Source organism: Zootermopsis nevadensis, unplaced genomic scaffold, assembly GCF_977971745.1.
Source record: "Zootermopsis nevadensis isolate Lab colony 2312 unplaced genomic scaffold, Znev_1.0 Znev_ptg000015l, whole genome shotgun sequence".
Classification (NCBI taxonomy): domain Eukaryota; kingdom Metazoa; phylum Arthropoda; class Insecta; order Blattodea; family Termopsidae; genus Zootermopsis; species Zootermopsis nevadensis.
This window is the reverse complement of record NW_028259147.1, coordinates 7,934,235-7,954,413: the sequence shown is the minus strand read 5'-3', so window position 1 is coordinate 7,954,413 and position 20,179 is coordinate 7,934,235. Positions and strand designations below refer to the sequence as shown.

Genomic DNA, 20,179 nt, shown 5'->3' with positions numbered 1-20,179 from the left:
AGTATAAAGAAGTTTAAGCCAGCACTAAAACAGTTCCTTCTTCTCCATTGAAGAATTTACCTCAGCCAAAAATTCTCAGCTATTATAAATAAATATAAACAATAGTGGTTTTACTGACTTATGTAATTATTTTTGCAGGAATACTGTAGATGATAGCAAATTACTGCCATACCTATGTAATTACATTTGTATAAAAACAAGTTTTTTTTACTATTACATATTCTACATCCTTGCCTTAGGACAATGAAGGATCTATGGAATGTAAATAAATTCTATTTTAATATATGCACACCAACCATGTAACGTACATAAACTATTAATAGCCTAACTAAAAACATCTAAACTAGTCTAACCTAACGGGCAAAATTAAATAAAATCAAATTCAATGTTTATAGAAAGCAACCTCCCTTAATGACAATGTTCATCTTGTATAAAATACATAAAAAGCTGTAGGACATTCTGTGGCCTATCAACTGTCATACCACATCCACTTTAACATACATCCACACTACTTCTTTCACAACCATCTAAGGCTTGGACATCAAAATCAGAATACTATTCCTTGTCTGCAAATACAGATATTGTTCCATATATTTCTCAATGTACGATTTGCACAATTGTAGGTTTATAACAGATGAAGGTATGACACAGATTTTGATCCCAATGTTACATATTTTATTAATTTCTTGTTCCAAAATACAGAAAATTAAAAATTTTATGAACATAAAAACAATGTAGAGTCTGCAAGTGGTATGTTGAACAGTACTTACAAGCAAGTGGGAGTTCATCAATTCTTAGCACTCAACCTTTTACAAAATTTAACCACTTCATGAAAATTAGTAATATTACTGGATATAAACATAAATGTATTTTGAGTTAATCAAAATGAACACTTCACATTGGTCAAGTTCAATTTTAAAGATTTTAATTTTCTTAGATTGGTTTGATCTTGAAATGAAGCCCAATAAGAGAAAACACCAAACACTTCAGATCTTGCACTAAGTAGTAAAAGCAGCGCAATCCTTCTGGGTCGCGGGACTGGTTCACATCTACTAGCGACCCTGTCTTCGATGTTGTAAATGAAATATGCTCATCACCAATCACGATTTCCAGCTCTTGTCGACCAACTCGGTCAGGTTGCGGCCAAAGAGAGTCATCTTCTTGCATAATTTCAGAATCGTGTATTATACGCTTCAGTTCTTCCATAACACAATTGTGAACATACGCCTCCTTCCGAATCATTGTATCATTCTTATAATTGGAATTATTGGCGTACCTTAATTTTCCATCAGGTCGAAATTCGAATTCAAGGAACTCGTGTCCGAACTTCCCTTTATGTCCAACATAATAACGAATGTAAAAATCAGTTCCTGACATTTGTTACAGCTGTATATTACTTGAAGCACAGAATCACTCAGCTCCTCGACGAACGTTCCCTTTAGCCAGAATAACAGACAGCACCTAATGAAATGATCTTAGGCAAGGAAATCTAGCAAATTCATATACTTCTGTACCTATACCACTCACCGGTACTGGCTTCGCTTTTGTAGTTTATTTACCATTAGCCAAATCACAGATAAAAAAGGGTGACGGAAGCAAAGAGAATAAAGCGAAGGGCGTCGTCACTGTGATCGACGCTTTCCTTCATGAAATATTTGTTCTACAGGCGGATTTTAAAAACTCATGTTCTGTAGAAGGAAACATTAAAACTCTGAATAAATGTTAATGAAATCTTGACGGATAATAAGCTGCGTCGGGTGGCCTTAAAAAACCGACGTTTCGAAAGCAATCTCGGTCCTCGTCATAAGGGATCTGATGTCTGCTGAGGCCAGAATGTCATATATATAACGTCGGCTTTTTATGGCCACTTGACGTGGTTAATTGACCGTGATGGCTTCACTGAATTTTGAAGCAAGGAAAGCTACAGATCATATATCTGAATAAATCTCTAATGTGCCGTCTGAAATCCGACAGTTGGCTCCACTGGATATAACAAGTAGTTCTTTGCCAGAAATTGCGAAAAAATAGTAGTAGCAGTAGCAGTGGCAGTAGTGTTGATCGTCAACAACAATAATAATAAAAAAGAAACTTATCTTATTGGAAACATAGCTGTGACATTACTGATTGCCAAAGCTGGTCTCAATATTATGGCAAGAAGAAAAATCCTGGCTGTTTCTGGGAATCAAATCTTTGCCAATCATGTTACCAACAGCTATACTGGTTCATCTGTATAATGTACAGGATATTAAAACAAAACATCCCTATTTCAACATAAACTTCTGTTATTTAGTAACATTTCTTTTCTGTATCTGTTGTATGAAAAAGGTGTCACTACACATACCACTGAGTAGCACTAGTGAAAGGCATAGTACATACAACAGGATTTTAGTATTTATGACTTCTGTACGAGAGCCCATAAACCTATGAGTCATGGCTGCTACTGACCCTCTGTTTGTGTGAACATGTACAGCATTACTTCAAACAGCAATCTTTACCAATATAAATTAGAAAAGTTCTGCTTCCAATAAATTATAAAATAAGTAAAAAACACAAGTTCAATATTAGTAGTAGCAGTCAGCATAGTCACTAGTACCACCTTGACTATTTGCATCTATGTAGAGTGAGATTCTTTATAAGTCTGTAGTGTAGCATCCTCGTGTTATGTTAATCTTGGTTCTTTCTGTATCACTCTACAATAATGCACCACAGCACATACAACTCAAAGACATAACACAGGGACACACAAAATTGCACTAAAACATTTTTGATATCCTTTTTCTTTTGCATTTTAACTGATTTAAATTAAAAACGGTTTAATATATACTTTTATTATTTTTGGGCATCAGGGAGATCTGTAATGACACACAAGCAGGAATTTAACCTGATGATGGCCACTTTGGTCTGAAACATATTGTTAAAGTCAAAAGACAAGTGAACAGTTACACAATGTCATCTGATTGTTATGTATGTTTTCTTTGTGACCTAACCGTCACATAGCCAAAAGATGCTATAGGACATCACACGTGTATTACTGGACTGTAAGTATTTAGACATTTGCAGATGCATATTACAGTTTTGTATCACTCAGTTTTGCTGAATGTTTGGTATACATGGAACATAATTTTATTTGAGCTGTATTCAGAATATACAGAAATAACAAGTATTTGTAAATTATGACTGTCAAGGAGGAGGAGGAAGAGGGGGGAGAAAATAAAAGTCCAAATCTTTCAAGATGTGAAGGTAATTTCATAACACCAATATATAAATTTATAACCAAAAACAAAATTCAGCAGTTCCCTTAGACAAAGCAGAAAGATTAACAAACTTTAACATGTATTTGTAAATTGTTGATAAGGTCTGGGAAACATTTCAATTACCCACTTCATCTTGTTGGTAAAATCATGTCTCATGCACATCTTTTCATTTGGACAATAAGTGGGTAGGACATCAAAGGGTTTAAAACAGCAGTCAAGTCTCCGCAGTGTTGAAAGAAATGTTTCCAATAATTAATTCAAATATATGACCAACTTTCTTGTATTATTTGCAACAAGACTTGATTTACAAGATAATAAATAAAGGCTAATATACTGTAATAACAAGATTACAAATCACTGTACTAAAAATTAAATGTAAAAAAGGGCACAAAATAATCACAGACAAACAAACAAAAAACATTTGTATACATATATATATAACGAATGAGTGATGGTACTGATGTTTGAGAAGAAAATAAATTATTAAATAGAACTCTCAGAATGAAGATAAAGTATTCACATTACACATGATGAATGCAATTTTTACACTGTACATACAGTATATTGTACATAAAGCCAAACTGGCAAGTAAATAAAGGCAAAGTATAGTGCAGAAAACAGAGAGAGAGAAATTAATATTTTGAGCACATTATGTGAACATAATGTTCTGTGAAACTTATACAGAAATTTACAAGAGAAATTCTTCCCAGTCTTCACACACATACACATTATGTATCTGTATATACATCTTTGGAATGTTTAAAATACTCATGCATTTTACAGCCATCAATAGAAAGATGACTGTTTTCAACCATATCCCCCAATTCAAAAACAGTAACAATGTGGCATAATCAACTTTCATAGGCTTCCAGCATCCAAAATGTGTTGAACTTTTTTCTGCCATTAGTGCATTAAATGACATACACAATACTGTCCCACCCACACACTAAGAAAAATCATTTACATAGATAAGAGATAGTGTTTATTCCACAATAATATTAGTTGTATTATAGGCTACTACAACACTACTGCAACATGCAAGTATGTGATTCTACAGTAAAAACACCTGATGCAACAACTATTTGCAGACAAACAATCTAGAATTAAATCCTTACTATTTACACAACACAATCATGATAACATTAATTAACAAGAATGATAATAACATATGGCACTTCAGGTTTCAAACAATTTCCATTTTGCATTGCAGTATTGTTTACAAATGATTGTGTTGGTCTGCGGCAGAAAGCTATGTGCACGATGAGTGACTAATTCTCACTCTTGCTGTATAATAGGCCGTAAGATTAGATATTTTAATCTGTACAAGTGAACTTGACTGCAGTGAGTCAAATGAATTACAACTAAGTGACAAATTGTTCTAGGCAAGAGCATCACAAAACATCAAGATAAGATGCAAGACCATCCTAGTAACATGGAAATAAACTGCCAAAGTTGTAATGTTCAACTGTAATACTGTATGTATCGACATGGAAACTGGGTATTCATTATAATTATAACCACATAAGAATATGCTGTATTTTTATGTTCTTAACCCTTTCTCTGCCAGAAAACCAAGTGAGCTGATGACACAGACTGGGATAGGCCTACCACAGTCTGATCTGGCCAATGCTTAGAAGCTGCAATTTATAGAGGCCTGTATTGCACTGTTATCCAAAATACTGGATTTCTGCTTCTTTTCTGGATATATTAGTCTTTTGTGTTAGTTTTGTTAAAAATAACCATACATTCTTGCACAGCCTGTAGCAACAGATTTGGCAGTGAAAGGGTTAATTTATTGTTGACTATATGCCAAAGGAAAGTCTTCTAGCAGCTTTCAACCATTGACTTTCAGTTACTCATAAAGAAGCCATAAAAACATGGACAAATTAAGAACATATTTTCTTCAAAACTGCTTAAATCTTATTTCTATCCTAATACAGCAACAATGGGGTCTGGGCTTATAAGTAACTCAAAGTCTCAAGATTGAACTACCCGTTATTACCTTGTTTTTAAAATTATATTTTACCCAAGGAAGTTTGGGTCAAAAGGTTAACTTACATGTAGTAATTGGAAGTGTAAGACCAAATTCAATGCATTATTTGCATACCCTTAACATTAATTAAAAATTATGTGGGTAACCAACATGTGAGAGTATCACAGGTTAAAATGCTATATGTAAACAGTAGAAGCAGAAATGTTGAAAGGCTCTTTTCATCTAATCACTGATGATTCTAGGCATGTGGCTGTACTTTGGAATTTTCCAAATTTGGAACCATTTCTATTAATAAATACACATTTATTTAAGAATCTGCCCTACAAAAGGCATTTTTGGCATAAATCAACTCCCAATCACTTCATGTAATTTTTATTATTATCTATATTAAAAGACGGACTCTGCAGAACGTGAGAGGTGTATGGGGTGTGATGGACTACGAGCCAGACGCTTCTTTGGCAATTTCTCCAGTGTCTTTAAAAGACAGGTAAAGTCAGGACGTTCTCCTGGTCGGTATGACCAACACAGCATGAGGATATCCTGTTGACAAGTACACAGACGCTCATTCTCAGTTTTACTCACAAATATCCATACAATTTAATTAATATCTGCTCTATTTTAAGGAGATTAATGGAGTAGGTTAAGTGAGATTAAACTAATGTTTAACAGATTTTGCATAGCTATATTGCCTAAGCCTAATTCCAAAAGGAAATTTTAACCCTGCACTTTCCCCTTTCTGCTCCATCCTCAGAAACTGATGATGGTAATAACAACAAAAATATTTATTATTATTTCTAATGCCTCTATCTTCAAGTGGAATCACCATAAACACTCTTTCTAGCCTGAGCACATGACCAAGAACACCCATCTTACCCTCCTGGCTTTTCCTCTATGACTTCTTGTTTCCAAAGTTTAAACTGAAGCTCAAAGGAAAGGAATTAATGTCTTGGAGCTTCAGAACAATTCACAGCAAGTACTTAGGGTATTACAAAAGAAGAATCTCAGACAAGCTTCCAGTAATGGGAGAATTGCTGGGTTAGTATTAAATCCTTAAGGGAGATATGATGCAAACAAATCTTTGTTTATAAAAATTTGCATAACTTTTTCATACCACCCTGTAAGCATAATTAGTGGCATTTTTACAAACAAATATCATCTTATTAGTAAAAAGTAAAGAAAAAAGTAAAGCTGTCCCACTATATGCCATGCAGGGCACTTGGGGAGAGGATGCATAATTCCAACTCATTAACCTTGGCACTAGATGGGGGGCGAGTGGTTAGTGTCATGCCCCGACCATGCTTTACCCCTGGGAAAGAACCCTGGTACCCACTGAATAAGGGGCTGGGTGGACCCCAGAGCCAGTCTGGATGCAGGGGCTAGAGGAAATATCCTCTGCCCCCATCTGGGATAGAACCTCAGTCATCTAGTCCGTAGCCAGTCACTATTTTATTATTTAGTGTTCTGTCTGACGACAGGTCCATATGAACAGGATCCTTCCATCCTTTTCTCGGACTGGGACCTGTTCATATACGTTCTTGGCAGATGATCCAGAAGTGGTTTGCCATTGCCTTCTTCTGTGTGTGAATGGAGTAATTGTTGGGATGCCACGGAGAAACTGGGGAATCCCCCGGAGGAAAATTCCGTGTTACCTAGACCACGGCCTTGCCCAACACAAGTTATAAATTTGGGCACCGCCGGGAATCAAACCCGAGACCCCAGGATTACAAGGCCAGCGTTCTAACCGCTAGACCACCGTGGTGGTCTCCAGTCACTATACTGGCTGATAAAGTCAAAACCATTAATAGACTACAAAATAGTAATATAAAGACAAGCTTTAAGCATAAACCCTTGTCTTCTCACCTTGACATCCCTAGATGCTTGAAGATTTGCCAATGACTGCTTCATTCCCTTACCCACTTGCCAGATAATGGCTTCTGGAGGCTGGGCCTTGAATGGCCATTCTCCACAAAGTAATTCATACCAGACAGTTCTGAAATAAACATAATATACCACATGTAACATTTCCTATACAAGGTTTACAGTTTTAGCAGGGAATTCTTTAGGTTGCCTTCAAATTCTGAAATAAATGAAGACAACACATGAAATACAGAAAGATGTATGAAACCTTTGAAAACAGGCCATCTGTCTAAATTGACCATTTTTTATGGAATCATCAAATGTCTTCATTTGCTGTGTAGTCAACATTCACCAGGTTATGCCATCCTCAAACCAAACTTTTGTCCATTCTTCTCTCTCCTCCATTTTGTGTTCCTGCTGTATCCATGTCCTCTCTCTTGCACATCTTCCCTCATTTGATCTCTAAACCTTATTCTTGGTATACTTTAGTCATATAGACATGTATTTAACATCTGTTTTAAGCTCTCAAAGAAATTCTCTCTTCATCCATGATCAACAAATGTCCATATCACTGTATCATAATTCACCAGCATTTCACATAATGTTTCTAATTTCAAATTTAGCCAAATGTCCTATTTCAGATTTTATTATTTCTTGTTTCTTTCTTAATACTATGCTGTAAAAACAAAATGTGAGAGGATCAGTTGTTTAGTGAGAAATCTGGAAGTCTCAAATGTCAAACTTTAGTAAATAATTTCATCAAAATTGCTTGGCATGTAGTTACTTATTATTTTATACAAAAAAAATTGGTATATTAAATGGGAAACTTTTTAGCTACTACTAAAATCCAATAGAACGAAGTTATAGTCCCTAGAGCAGTTTCCATGATAAGGACTTACCCAAATGCATACACATCAGAAGCCTTCGTAAAAGGAAGTTCCTCTTCATCATGCTTCTGTCGGACTCGGAGGCTTCGAATGATTTCTGGTGCAAGGTAGCAAAGCCAGCCAGGAGGGATGCTTAAACCATTTCCTTTCCTAATGAAAACACAGGCTGATATTAGTCACTTAACAAAATGAGAACTGGCAAACTTGTTTTCCAGTTCACTTCTAGTGCCTTATCACTTTTTAAGAAATATAGCAATAACCATATACCTGAATGATTTAAAAACCCTGGAGTGGAAAGAAATGTTAAAGAACATCCAGTTTTATTTGCATTAATACTATTTACAAAATTACCAGTGTATGACAAAGAAAAGATCTGTGTATTTTAATCTTTTATTTCTCAGAAAGTGTATAAAAATGAAGTGACACTAGGTTATAAAAAATGTTATAATGTTTGATTTGATACTTAAAATATAAGAATGCTAAGTTTAAGTACCTGTTCCCAAAACAGAGTTTTGTAACACTGAAGAGTCCAAAATCAGTGATAATAACCTTCCCATTTTCTAGAAATATGTTCTTGCTCTTCAAGTCCTTGTGGACTATGCCTCTTGCATGGAGGTAACCCATACCCTAAAAACAAAAACACTCAGCATGTATGTCAGTCATAAACAACATATCATGAAACCAACATGAATATATCTTAACCCTTCAGGACTGAGACAACATTCAATATCCTCTCAGACACATAACATAAGGGAAAGTCATCCCAACTAACAAAGTGAGTCATTATAGGGTTAGTTAATATCTGACATCCCATAATAATTATTCATTCTCAAGATCCAGACAGTTCAAGTTGTTTACAGTTACGGCATAAAACTGCTACAAAACACACATGAGGTGCATTACAATGAGATAAAACCAACTTTCAAGTTTAAATGAAGAGTTCAACAATTAAGAACTTTGTCAATTATCCCACTTCCAAAAACTTCAGGCCTTTTAAATAAGATGATTTATATGAAACTAACAGAAAAACAGAGACTGACACAGTAATTAAATTGAATTAGTGACAGGGAGGGGAAAAAACTGAGAACATAATAGTATGAGTACTTCTATATTCTGTGAAAGTTTCTCTCTTTCAATTTTGCTTCATTGATAAGTTTTAGCTTCCAGATTATACTTATTATTATGAAGTAAAATACTAGTCAGATAATCAACCAATTCCATAGTATATTCCAAACAAGGTTAATGGCTGAAAAACAAAACTACTTACTCAACAGTATTATGTAACAGCTGCTATGTGATCTCACAAATCTGTTTATTAACCACAGAGTTCAATGTTCTCACAGACAAGTTAACAACCTTTATCAAAATATGCTAAGTTTCCCTTGAAAAATTTATAGTTACATACACAAATGGCTTCAAAAAAGCCATCTGCTAGACCCTAACCTAAACCAGCTAAATCCTATCCTCAACTTTACACTCAATTTCTCTAATATCCATTTTATCTTCCCATCTATGTTTTGGTCTGCAAAGGTGTCTATCATTGTGCTTCCCCCAACCAAAATTTCAACTTTAACCTTTCCTACATGAATGTCATATCTCCTGCACATCTCATTATTCTTTATTTAATCACCCTAACCTAATTGTCTTGTTTGCTATTACTTCCTTTTTTAAAGGCCCACAGCACTTAGTTCTTCAACATTTTCAATCTATGTTCTTTCCTCAGAATTACAGATTTAATACTCACAAGAGAAAGTTCTCAGTATTTCCAACTGACGACTGGTGGTAATTACAATTTTCTTCATATTATGACATTACCCTTAATGTGACCTTACCTGAGAAATCTGTTGTGCAACTATTGTTGTTTTATTCATGTTAAACTTGTCTTTTCGTAGGTGAATGTGAGTGTAGAGAGTCATGCCTTTGCACATACTGGTGACAATAGCAAGTCTTGGAAGTTTCATACATGCACCCATAAACAGCACTAAATTCTCATGGCGAGTTTTACGAAATGTAGCAACCTACAAGATCAATGTATCATATCAGCACAAGAATTAAATTGCAACCTATACACAGTATCATTATCAAAACTTTTAATTAACATCTTACTTCAACTACAATCACAGAGGCCTAAAATGTGCACTATTCAAAGTCCCCATTTGCTCTTGCCAGCTGCATCATCCAAATTACAAAATGGAGGTAACCATGACTCTACTGGTATATTACTTTATGCTGTCCACTGAAATTACCAACGTAAAACTAATTAAAATGTGTCAAAATAAAACAGTAATGCTTCAAGTTATGATGTAGTTGACTCTCTTGGCCTCTACCAAAAATGGAAATGGTTGACACCTATTATTATTTGTGGAAAATGGAAGGGAATTACCCCATAGCTGAGACTAGGAAACCAAGTGTCAGTGATGCAATGGTAAGTGTTGCAATAGCTCAGAACTCCAGCTCATACACAGGAATTCATGACTGTTTCAACAAAGAGGGCTTTGGCAGAGAAAAATCTATCAGTGATGAACATAAACATGACAGTAATTGGAGTAAGCTACAGTGAATTCAAAAGTTTTACTGACACCACTGTGGACAATCTTGAACTATTCACAAATTTTAAAAATGAGATCAACTTATATCTGAGTGCCGAGGAAGAGAGCATGAAAAAGGGGTGGGGAGGGAATAAGAGAAGTAGCTAATTCCTTTTTAACCAACATGAAAAGGAGCCCTTGCACTATCAAAAAATACACATGTGAAATGCAAATGTTGTAAATGCAACAGACCCAATGCAAGAGTTAATTTCAAAGACATGCAACAAATTCCCCAAACACAAGAAAATTTACTTATATTTTAAAATCAGTGACATAAAATTATGATCAGTGATATTCAGTTGTACTTTGATGTTGAAGCTCAATTTGAGACTTCAATGCAAAGATATTTGTATTTGTAATGAATACTACATATATCCCAACTTTAGAAGTAGTGTTTATTTATTATACAATATCACCCAATACCTAAGCTCTGCAGACAGAGCTGTGATGAAAACAGCCTAATCTGAATTAATATGATTTAGAATTTGTACTTTCTGGTCCCAAGGACTTTGAATAAATGACGATTCAGTGATTTTCTGAATAGCATGTTCTCTGGGTCTTTGTGGAATACACAACAGTAGTATTTTACCATAATGCTCTGACAACATTATGCCACCAATTAAGATCAATTCTTCAATCCTCCTCTCTGTATTTGTATTCTTCAGTATAATTACCCATACATTTCATTTTAAACCTTCACTGCAGATGGATGTGTTGCAGCTTCTGCATTATGGTACTCTCAAATATGAGAAGAAAAAAAAATTATGCCAGAAATCCCTGAAAGTCCAGGATGTTGACTTAACAGATTACATACTAACACCATAAAAAGTAATAAATAAAGTTTTCATGAGAGACTGTATCCACTGAGACACAAACTCAAACATGGCTCCTACTAAACAAAGTGAAGATACGAAGTAAAACAGATCTAACAAAGATGGGTTAAGAACAATTCAGACATTAAAACACAAACCTCTGATTTAAATGCTTCAAGTGTTTTTTCATCATCCAGGTAATCCATGTTGAGGACTTTGATGGCAACATCCCCATGCCAATTTCCTCTGTACACTGTGCCAAATCGACCTGTTCCAATGGGCTCTCCAATTTTTAGTTCATCATATGGTATGTCCCATTCCCTCATAGACAACTGTCAGAATAAACATCACAGAAAAATGGTAATGTATAAACCATGACAGCTTAATAGCTATATAAATTAAATGTGAGCCATAAAAGATTTTTGTGCATACAGACAATTATCACTAGAAGATGGCTGTCTTCTGGGTTGTTGTGCCTTGTAGTCTGGTAGAAATTTACTGACGTCTCAGAGATCCTTGCTACCTCCATCATCATGGCAGACTACACAGTGCAACAACCCAGAATACAGCCATCTTCAGACTCACTGCTGTGAAAACCTCAAACCTTACAATTATCACTAGGTTTCAGACAATCATCCAGTAATATTTACCATATTAAATGAGATAATGAGGGCACTTTTGTAGTTCTCAGATTATGTGCATGTAAATTATGCACTAATATATTACACACAAGCATCATGTGTGCAGATGATGTTGCTGATTCAACACTTCAAGTGAAAGCAGACAATTCTTTTTCAGCAAAGACTGTTCAGAAAGTACACCTGTTTGTTGTTCATTCATAATTTGATAATTTTCAACTATATTTCTGAAGAAACAAATTGCTGATACAGTAGACTCCCAATTATTTCGATTGGTTGGGAAGTGTATTTCGCCCAGATAATCAAAACACTGAATAATAAATAATAATAATAATAATTTAAAAAAAGGAAGCAGCAAATGTAAGAAATGTTAACGTTCATTTACAGAAATAAACTACTTAAATTTTTAAAGATTTAAGAACAGTATACAGGATTTTATATATTTAATATAGCACATACTAGCTATTTGTTAAAAAAAATTCCAACAGATAATAATAATGGTTTATTGTCATAAATTTAAAGTTTTAGCAACAATTGATTTATATTAATATGTTACATAATGTCACTGTTGTATTACCTCCATTATTTTTAAATGCTCTAACTTTTACAACACATTTTCTAAATTATTTTTTAATTCTTGTTTAAACCAGAGAGACCCTGGTTAATCTGCCCCTGAATAATCAGAACTCTACTGTAGCTGCCATTACAGGATTTTATATTGCCAGTTTAAAAGTAACTCAGCACCAACATATACATCCCACATAGATAGAACAACTCCAATATTGCTTAGTGACCTGCACATCCCAGGTGTAAGACCTACACCAACATTTTACAGCTTTACAGCACCACCAGTAGGAATGTTACAGAACTAATTCCTCTTTGTCACTTGTGTTGGACCATCTAACATTTAACACAGTACGATAAATTATCAATTAATTTTATTTTTAAAAAATATGATACTTACACTGTTTTGTCTAGGCCAAGACCTATCTACAACTTCACCATCTGACACTTGGCTGTCTTGGGAATCCACCCTAACAGGAGTCCGTTCAGAATCTGTACTGATACTCCCTGAGCCAGAAACAGAAACTGTTCTATCACTATCATTTGACTTGTGAGTTTCAATCATTTCCTCAAGGGCAGGAGGTTCCTTCAGTGGATGGGTCTCTAGAGTAACTCCTTCTTGTTTATGGGTCACATCTGGAGAAAAATAAAGAAATTACATTTTCTTTTGTAGTACTCTGACATGGTATTGCTGTAACTGAAAATTTAATTACAAAATATATCATATTTTGACCAATAAAAAATCAAATTAACTTGTTAGGTCGCATAGAGGAAGGTAATTCCTCAAAGGAAAATTATGGATCAAGTCTTAACCCTTAGGGGACTGACAATGATGTTTCAACTGTTGGATATTTGTATAAATTGCCTATTTAAAGCCAAGCTGAAAGAAAAACATATACAATGTATGGTCGTGATGGAGCACTAGTTGATGCCAACAGAGAAAACCAAGTGTCTGGAAGTTTAGCAGCTTTACATATGGATAAAAATATATTTACAATGCATTTCAAGGAAGTTAGCTGAAAAAAGCTCTAAAAAGTGTGGAATTTCTAATGAGTTCAATCATACAGAGAACAACTTATGAGACAATTAAGGTTCTCACAGATGTGAGGATGACAATGTTGTTCTGATTTGTGATGTCTTGCAGACTTGTGGGTAGGTACCAATGTTTTGGACAGATCCACTGTTTCGAACTTCAGAGAGATAGTCAGGACCAACAGAAAATCTCCATACAGGGAGACAACTCCATCCCAAGAACATGAAAACAGATGATGGCTCCTTCCTGAGCAGGTCACGCAGTCTCTCATCCATGCCCTGAAGGGATGCCAGCAGGCTCTTGCCATGGATATGACACATACTTCCCTCATCCCTCCTCTACCCATGGTTCTCCTGAGAACACTCCCTGAGATTGGTTATAAAACTCAGTCCTTTTTTGGGCTTGCTGTCCACTGCCGTTTCCCCATCCTCCTCAAGGTCCTGGCTTACCAGGCACTGGGTTCTTGAACACTATCCTCTGGCCTGGCTCTGAATTTTACCTTGCACACAACCCCCTGGTTTGTTTCTCCCCATGCCAACCTAACCCTCATCCCTGTCTCTCTGCATGCAGACTTCCTATTGCCCCTGGCCACCTCCTCCTCATTCCTCAATTCCCCATCCCCAATCCCTTCCTCTGACCTTGTATAAATAACCCACTTACCAATACCCCAACTTCAGCCCTGAAGACAGCTACATTACATTTCTCTAAAACAGGGGTGGCCAACCCAAATGATCTTTCGGGCCACTTTGGAAATGCATCATAACTCCGCGGGCCACATATAAAATTATATATCCCCATATTAGATTTAGATACACTATAGACATCGTTAAATTAAAAGTCATTTTTAATTTAATAGGAGTTATTACCTGGCTGTTGTTGTTTTAAATATGTTGTTGAAGTACAGGCATATTAAAATAATTATCCTGCAGTCACAGCACACAAAACGAAACCAAAAAGCAAATTTTCACTTGAAACTGAGAGTCTGCTCTGCTCTGCTATCAACAATCAACTGTGCGTATCTAGGTATGGTCACTGCGTCACTGAGGGCACTTAAGAGTGAAACATAGAACCTGTTATATTAGATGTTCCAAGATGCACGCGCATCATGAGTTTGCAGAATATAGTTTAATTATTCTGCGAACTCATAACTGTAAACTCATGAATAAAACAGGCAATATCTGTCATATATTCGCAAGAATATTATTTTAAAATCAAAGTTAATTTTTTCTCATAATTTCGACAGATAATTTTTGAATATATGGATGCACAAATAATGTATTTTTTTAATACATTGGTTTTCACTACTTTGGCCATTATAAAATAAATATATTCTGTAAAAGTGTGATGAATCTCGCGGGCCGGAAAAATGTTCAAGGCGGGCCACATGCGGCCCGCGGGCTATTCACCCCTGCTCTAAAACATGGTATCTACCTACAAGCCCACATAGTGTATACAACCCAATTCATCATCATCATCATGGAATTTCCTTTTTGGAGTTGTACATGATTCCCTTTCACTTTATTTCTCCTTCTCTGTCTCACTGCCCCAACAAAAATGTCAACATACATATATTAACAAATATTAACAAATAGCAGTGCTACTCAAGAAAGGAGCAACTGGATCAAGGTCATGTTATATCCGTAAGTAAGAACAGACAATGCCAACAAAAATAAGCAGTTCTTGCCTGGAAAATGGAACTGCTGCTTTGTAGTAGAATGAGGCGTATGGGTAGTCATGATGAGAGCTGGGCTGGAGGGAGTTGAGCTGTTGCAGCTGGAAGTGTTGGAACTAGAATCTGGACCTTGCTGTATGAAAGAAAACAGGTTAGCTGCCATGCAACAAATTATTATTGATGTTACTTTAGTTTCATGCACTGAATTAGTTTTGATCACAATATAATGTGTCCTCAACCCTCCCTCAACTATATTCAGACACCACACATATTACCATAGTATTGTAAAAAAACAGTTACATTATTTAAAACATACTGTAAACTGGAACAGTTATGTGGATAAAAAACTTCCATTCTATGCAGTTTGACTTATTAAAGCACCAAGACATTTTATATAAACCATAATAAGGTTAATTACTTTCATAAATAAATTTATAAAGAAGGATTTAACAATTATTTTTATTAGTATATTCAGTTCATGTAACAATGCAGTCTAATTAGCAAATATAGCATGTAAGGGGAGAAAAACCAGAAGAAAATAAATACAATTAAATAAAAAACTTGAGGCTGTTGTATGTGCAAAACTTACTGGAAAGGGCGGTATGTTGATGGAAGGTTGAGGATGCTGTCGCTTTGGATTCTTTCGATTACCAAATATGTTAGATGCACGATGACTTGGAGAGGACCTACTCAAGCTTGGTGACTGGTTTGGTAAAAACCCTGCAAAAAAGATAAGCACTATAAACTATTCATATAAATAGACATAACTGACCAGAGTCTGGAATGTAATGAAACACACATTACAAGTCCACCATCTACTACAGTTTCATATGCAGTATACTGTGTAAGTTACAGGTGCAGCAGATACTTACAAAGAGATATAAAAAACTGGCATTTTATATACATATAATCTATGTAGCTAACAACATAATTAAATAAATATAATGTAAGAGATGAAGACATAAAAAGCAATTTAGGGCCATGTCTGTGTAGCACTCTGCATTTTTTATGGGTGAAAGGTACTCAAAAACAAGCTTATGAGGTTTGTTATATTAACTACTAAATCACAACCTCTTACATTAACACATAATTCCTATCTAGACAGCTCATCACAGGAAGAAAAGAAAGCCAGGTATCTCTGATTCTGCCATTCCTGTGAGAGTCCAATATTAGGGAAATGGATAGAAAGTCAACCCATTGTCAAATATCAATCAGTTGAGGAGAATGACAAACATTAATTTAGCAGCATAAGGTGAACAAATGCAAAGTGCAAAGCTGATTGGAAAATATAAAATAGAGCCAATTTACTGGATGCAGTCATGAGTGTAATTAAGGGGTGGTTCCAGTGGGGTGGGAAGGTTAACTTTAAATATATGTCAACATTGCATGTTGTAATTTGCATTAAAGAACCCAACTGGTACACAAATTACCAAGTTACTCCATTTCTATGTTTGGTCACTGTATAAGTATATAAACATTCTGATTCTCTGTGGACAAATACCACTTCAACACCATCACTCCTGAGTGGTCATCATGCAAGTGCATAAACATTCAAATACAGTCCCTCTGGACTTTTTAGTCCTATCAGAAACTGAATGGAATATAAATGCTCTTTGGAATGCAAATGAAATGGCAGTTGACAACTAACAAATAACTACAACCACAAACAACAGCATTGTGTTACCAGTGGGACACACAAAATAGCAGTAATGACAAAGCCATGTTGCCTGATCTAAGTTTGCATGATTATGAAAAACAGTCACAACAGTTTCATGAAAATAATGAAACAGCAACAATGTCACATTGGCAGACATATATTTACTTCATTGTAGAAAGTAATCATGAGAACTTGTTATATAAAAGATAATGAAATAGTGCTCTCATTAGAACCAAAACAATTTCTGTATTTAATATTACTACAATGATGGTGTAAGAAGACATACATAATTTTTGGCGATACTTGTTCATCTTTAAAACACGAACAGTTTGTGAGCAAATGGGACACTCCTGGGCATAAAATATCATACGAAATCAAGCATATGCTATGTATGTTATTAATTTATCATGCTTCTTGTAAGAACACATACACTAAGATTTCTTTTTTACCATCTGGCTGCTGCAATCTTTTACGAAACTCATCAACCAGCTCTCTTGGCAGCCCACATGATGGTGGAACTTTAGACTCACAATCACGATGGCATTTATATTTACATTCTTTGCACTTCAAACCTGAAACAATAAAAAGAATATTTTTCTTCTTCCAAAGACATTTGTTTCCAGTTCCTATGGGTCATTTAACAACCAAAGTTCACCAAATATTAAAAAGAATATAAATTAAAATTAGCAAATCATTTCATATGTATAAATACAAACAATATTACAACTATTATTTTTATAAAAAATAATTTTGGTAGCAACAACATTCTCTGTCATACGGCACAAATCGACAACCTTGAAACTGATGCTACCACACTACGCACCAACAAATGTTGAAATTCCTGCTAAAATATATAAAAATTATGGATCATAAAATGTATTACACTCAAGCTCCACCATCAGTCAGCAAAGAGCCCTGTGAACCCAAGACCTGTATAATACATGTATAATATTCATACATGGTCACTTACAGTTCTTGACATAATGCCTTCTTTTATCTACACAATGGTCAATGTTTCTATACTGCAGAAAACATTTCTAAAAGATTATCCACAAGAAATATGCCTTCCTTTACAAACCATTTTGTATTTAACAGTATGTCAACAGTAAACAACTGTCACAAATTCAGCTGTTATTTCCTCCCTCTTAGACTCTTAGCTCTAAATACATGTATTATCCCCTGTGCTCTGAACAGTTACATGAAAAATAAGTCTGAATCAACAAAAAACAAAAAACTGTTTACTAACCTGTGCCAAGAAACATCTGCTTGTCACAAAAGTCACAAGTTGCCATCATCTTGAAAGTTTTTGTAAATCGATGGTTTATAGCATGGCACATTGGGCGTGTTATAGTCGGAGTGTGTGGAGATTTTGGCACTTGCAAGGTGGCTGAAATAGTCAAGACTGTGTAATAAAGAGAGGCAAAATAAATGACTGTTGGTAATTTCAATGTAAACATACACTAGGTTAACCTACTAATATTCTCAACATATGGTAACTGGCAACAAAATGCATCAAAAGATTTATATACAGAACGATGCACCTGAAATGAAAATGTATATGAATATATTTTTTCATTACAACTTTGTATTTAATTTAATTACTTTTCATGTTTGCCCTTACAGATATATTTGTAACTACATATACAAATACAGTGGCCCCCTAGTTTACAATGTCATCAATGAAAAATAAATTTCTCATAGGGTACCATTGTTTCTAATACTGATATATTTTGTATTAATAATGTCACACATTCCCCAATTTCAGCCAATTCAAATTCTCCTAGGTGGACTCAGCAGTCCTCAATCAATCAGCATCCCACTTTATGAGCATTTGGAGCTCATGGCTTCCTTTCAGTGTCTGATGTACATTGTTGTCTTGAAACAAATTAAGCCTTTAACATGTATTTAAACGTCAAGCCAAAAGAAGAAAACACTTCAGAAGAGCTCTAAAAAGATCAAAATATTCTAGCCTGCTAAACATGTAACGATGACTGTAATTAAAAAAAATTGTTGGTTTCACAGTAAAAAGAAGGGGTTAATCCAAAAGATGCAACAAAATGAGAAAAAAACTTTTAAGACTTTGTACATAATACCACACCAACATACCTCCACCATCATTCAAAGACTACACACCATCTGCAATCAGCATTCTTGACATCAAACTATCAACATGAGTAACAGAAACAGACATCACCCTCGCAAAACAGGCAAACAGAAGACAGTAAAGTTGATAAGGAATGTGCTGTAACAATTCTGAATGCCAGTCTCTAGAGACACTTTCTGTACTCTGAGATATACTAAAATAGAAGATACTGTCTTCACACTAACATTAGGTTGGATACTGACCAGTCTAAGAAACACATAATAAACAAAATATTTCAGGAGTTTACTGTACTCCCATTGGTGGTCATTATACTGAAACCACCAATCAAATGTCCTAATGATTAGCATACTGTAATACAAATTCCATATTAAAACAGGGTAACATACATTTGCAAATGTTGTCATCACTGCCATCCATGCCCACAGAATTATATGGGGGAGATTTCACAGGACTCGATAGCAATGGCGATATATGTCCAATTTCACTGCAATATGGGCCAGGTTCAGTAGGAAGACGACCACGACGTGGTATATGTTCCACACTATAACATAACAGAATATGGCATAAATCTTAAAATTAAAAATATTCTGCCAGTAAAAGATGCAGTCCATTCATCTACCTAACATCATGGTACTGAATCTTCCCTGAGCAGTTCATAGCTATTCAGATGGTTAGAAATTTCCTTATCATGACACATGAATTAATGTTCATTAATGTCACCAATAAATCCTAACTTCAGCTAATTCACACCTTCACAACCTACTTCCCATAAAACCACTTCTTCAATATTATATTCCTATCCAGTATAATTAAAAGATCATCTTTAAGTACATTACCATACAACTACAATGAAACTATATCCAGGTTTGCTAATGTAATTAGATGGGGTACATCTATCATATGCCCATGTAGGAGAGGTTCAGAAAAACAGTGTGAGTTAATTTTTAATGCATATACCAAAATGAAAATACAATTATTAAGCGATTTCATTACTAAGTCACTACAGAAACTGCCATGCTTCCAACTGCTAATTTTATGAACAGGAGGCACAGTATATCTAGAAGCAGTGGTGTTGTCACAGTTAACAGTGCGTTGCTGTCTGTGGCTGCATACTTATGAC

The 20,179-nt window shown here is 35.1% G+C and overlaps 3 protein-coding genes across 4 annotated transcripts in view; 1 reads left to right on the top strand and 2 right to left on the bottom strand.

Annotated features, from left to right (window-relative positions):
• Positions 1-652: 652 nt before the first annotated feature.
• On the bottom strand, positions 653-1,584 carry mago (mago, exon junction complex subunit). Its single transcript, XM_087349282.1, has one exon. The coding sequence runs from the start codon at positions 1,375-1,377 to the stop codon at positions 934-936; it is 444 nt and encodes a 147-aa protein (XP_087205408.1). The 5' UTR covers positions 1,378-1,584; the 3' UTR covers positions 653-933.
• A 1,934-nt stretch (positions 1,585-3,518) lies between these two features.
• ksr (kinase suppressor of ras) overlaps positions 3,519-20,179 on the bottom strand; it is a 21,998-nt gene continuing 5,337 nt past the window's right edge. The window contains exons 6-17 of one of the 2 annotated variants that reach the window (XM_022071166.2): positions 19,446-19,600; positions 18,202-18,357; positions 17,405-17,527; positions 15,888-16,018; positions 15,311-15,431; positions 12,994-13,229; positions 11,550-11,723; positions 9,824-10,009; positions 8,485-8,618; positions 8,004-8,141; positions 7,108-7,237; positions 3,519-5,787 (exon numbers count right to left, since the gene is read on the bottom strand). In XM_022071166.2, coding sequence (XP_021926858.1) covers positions 5,635-5,787; positions 7,108-7,237; positions 8,004-8,141; positions 8,485-8,618; positions 9,824-10,009; positions 11,550-11,723; positions 12,994-13,229; positions 15,311-15,431; positions 15,888-16,018; positions 17,405-17,527; positions 18,202-18,357; positions 19,446-19,600 — 1,837 coding nt within the window. In that variant the 3' untranslated portion in view covers positions 3,519-5,634. The remainder of the gene's footprint in view (positions 5,788-7,107; positions 7,238-8,003; positions 8,142-8,484; positions 8,619-9,823; positions 10,010-11,549; positions 11,724-12,993; positions 13,230-15,310; positions 15,432-15,887; positions 16,019-17,404; positions 17,528-18,201; positions 18,358-19,445; positions 19,601-20,179) is intronic. The other variant, XM_022071167.2, reaches the window with a different exon arrangement.
• Positions 15,371-20,179, top strand: part of LOC110833294 (telomere repeats-binding bouquet formation protein 1) — a 20,219-nt gene continuing 15,410 nt past the window's right edge. The window contains exon 1 of the mRNA XM_087349262.1: positions 15,371-15,449. The gene's annotated coding sequence lies outside the window, so the exon portion shown is untranslated. The remainder of the gene's footprint in view (positions 15,450-20,179) is intronic.

Coding starts and splice junctions, on each gene's coding strand:
- mago (XM_087349282.1), bottom strand. CDS start 1,377: ATGTCAGGAACTGATTTTTACATTCGTTATTATGTTGGACATAAAGGG.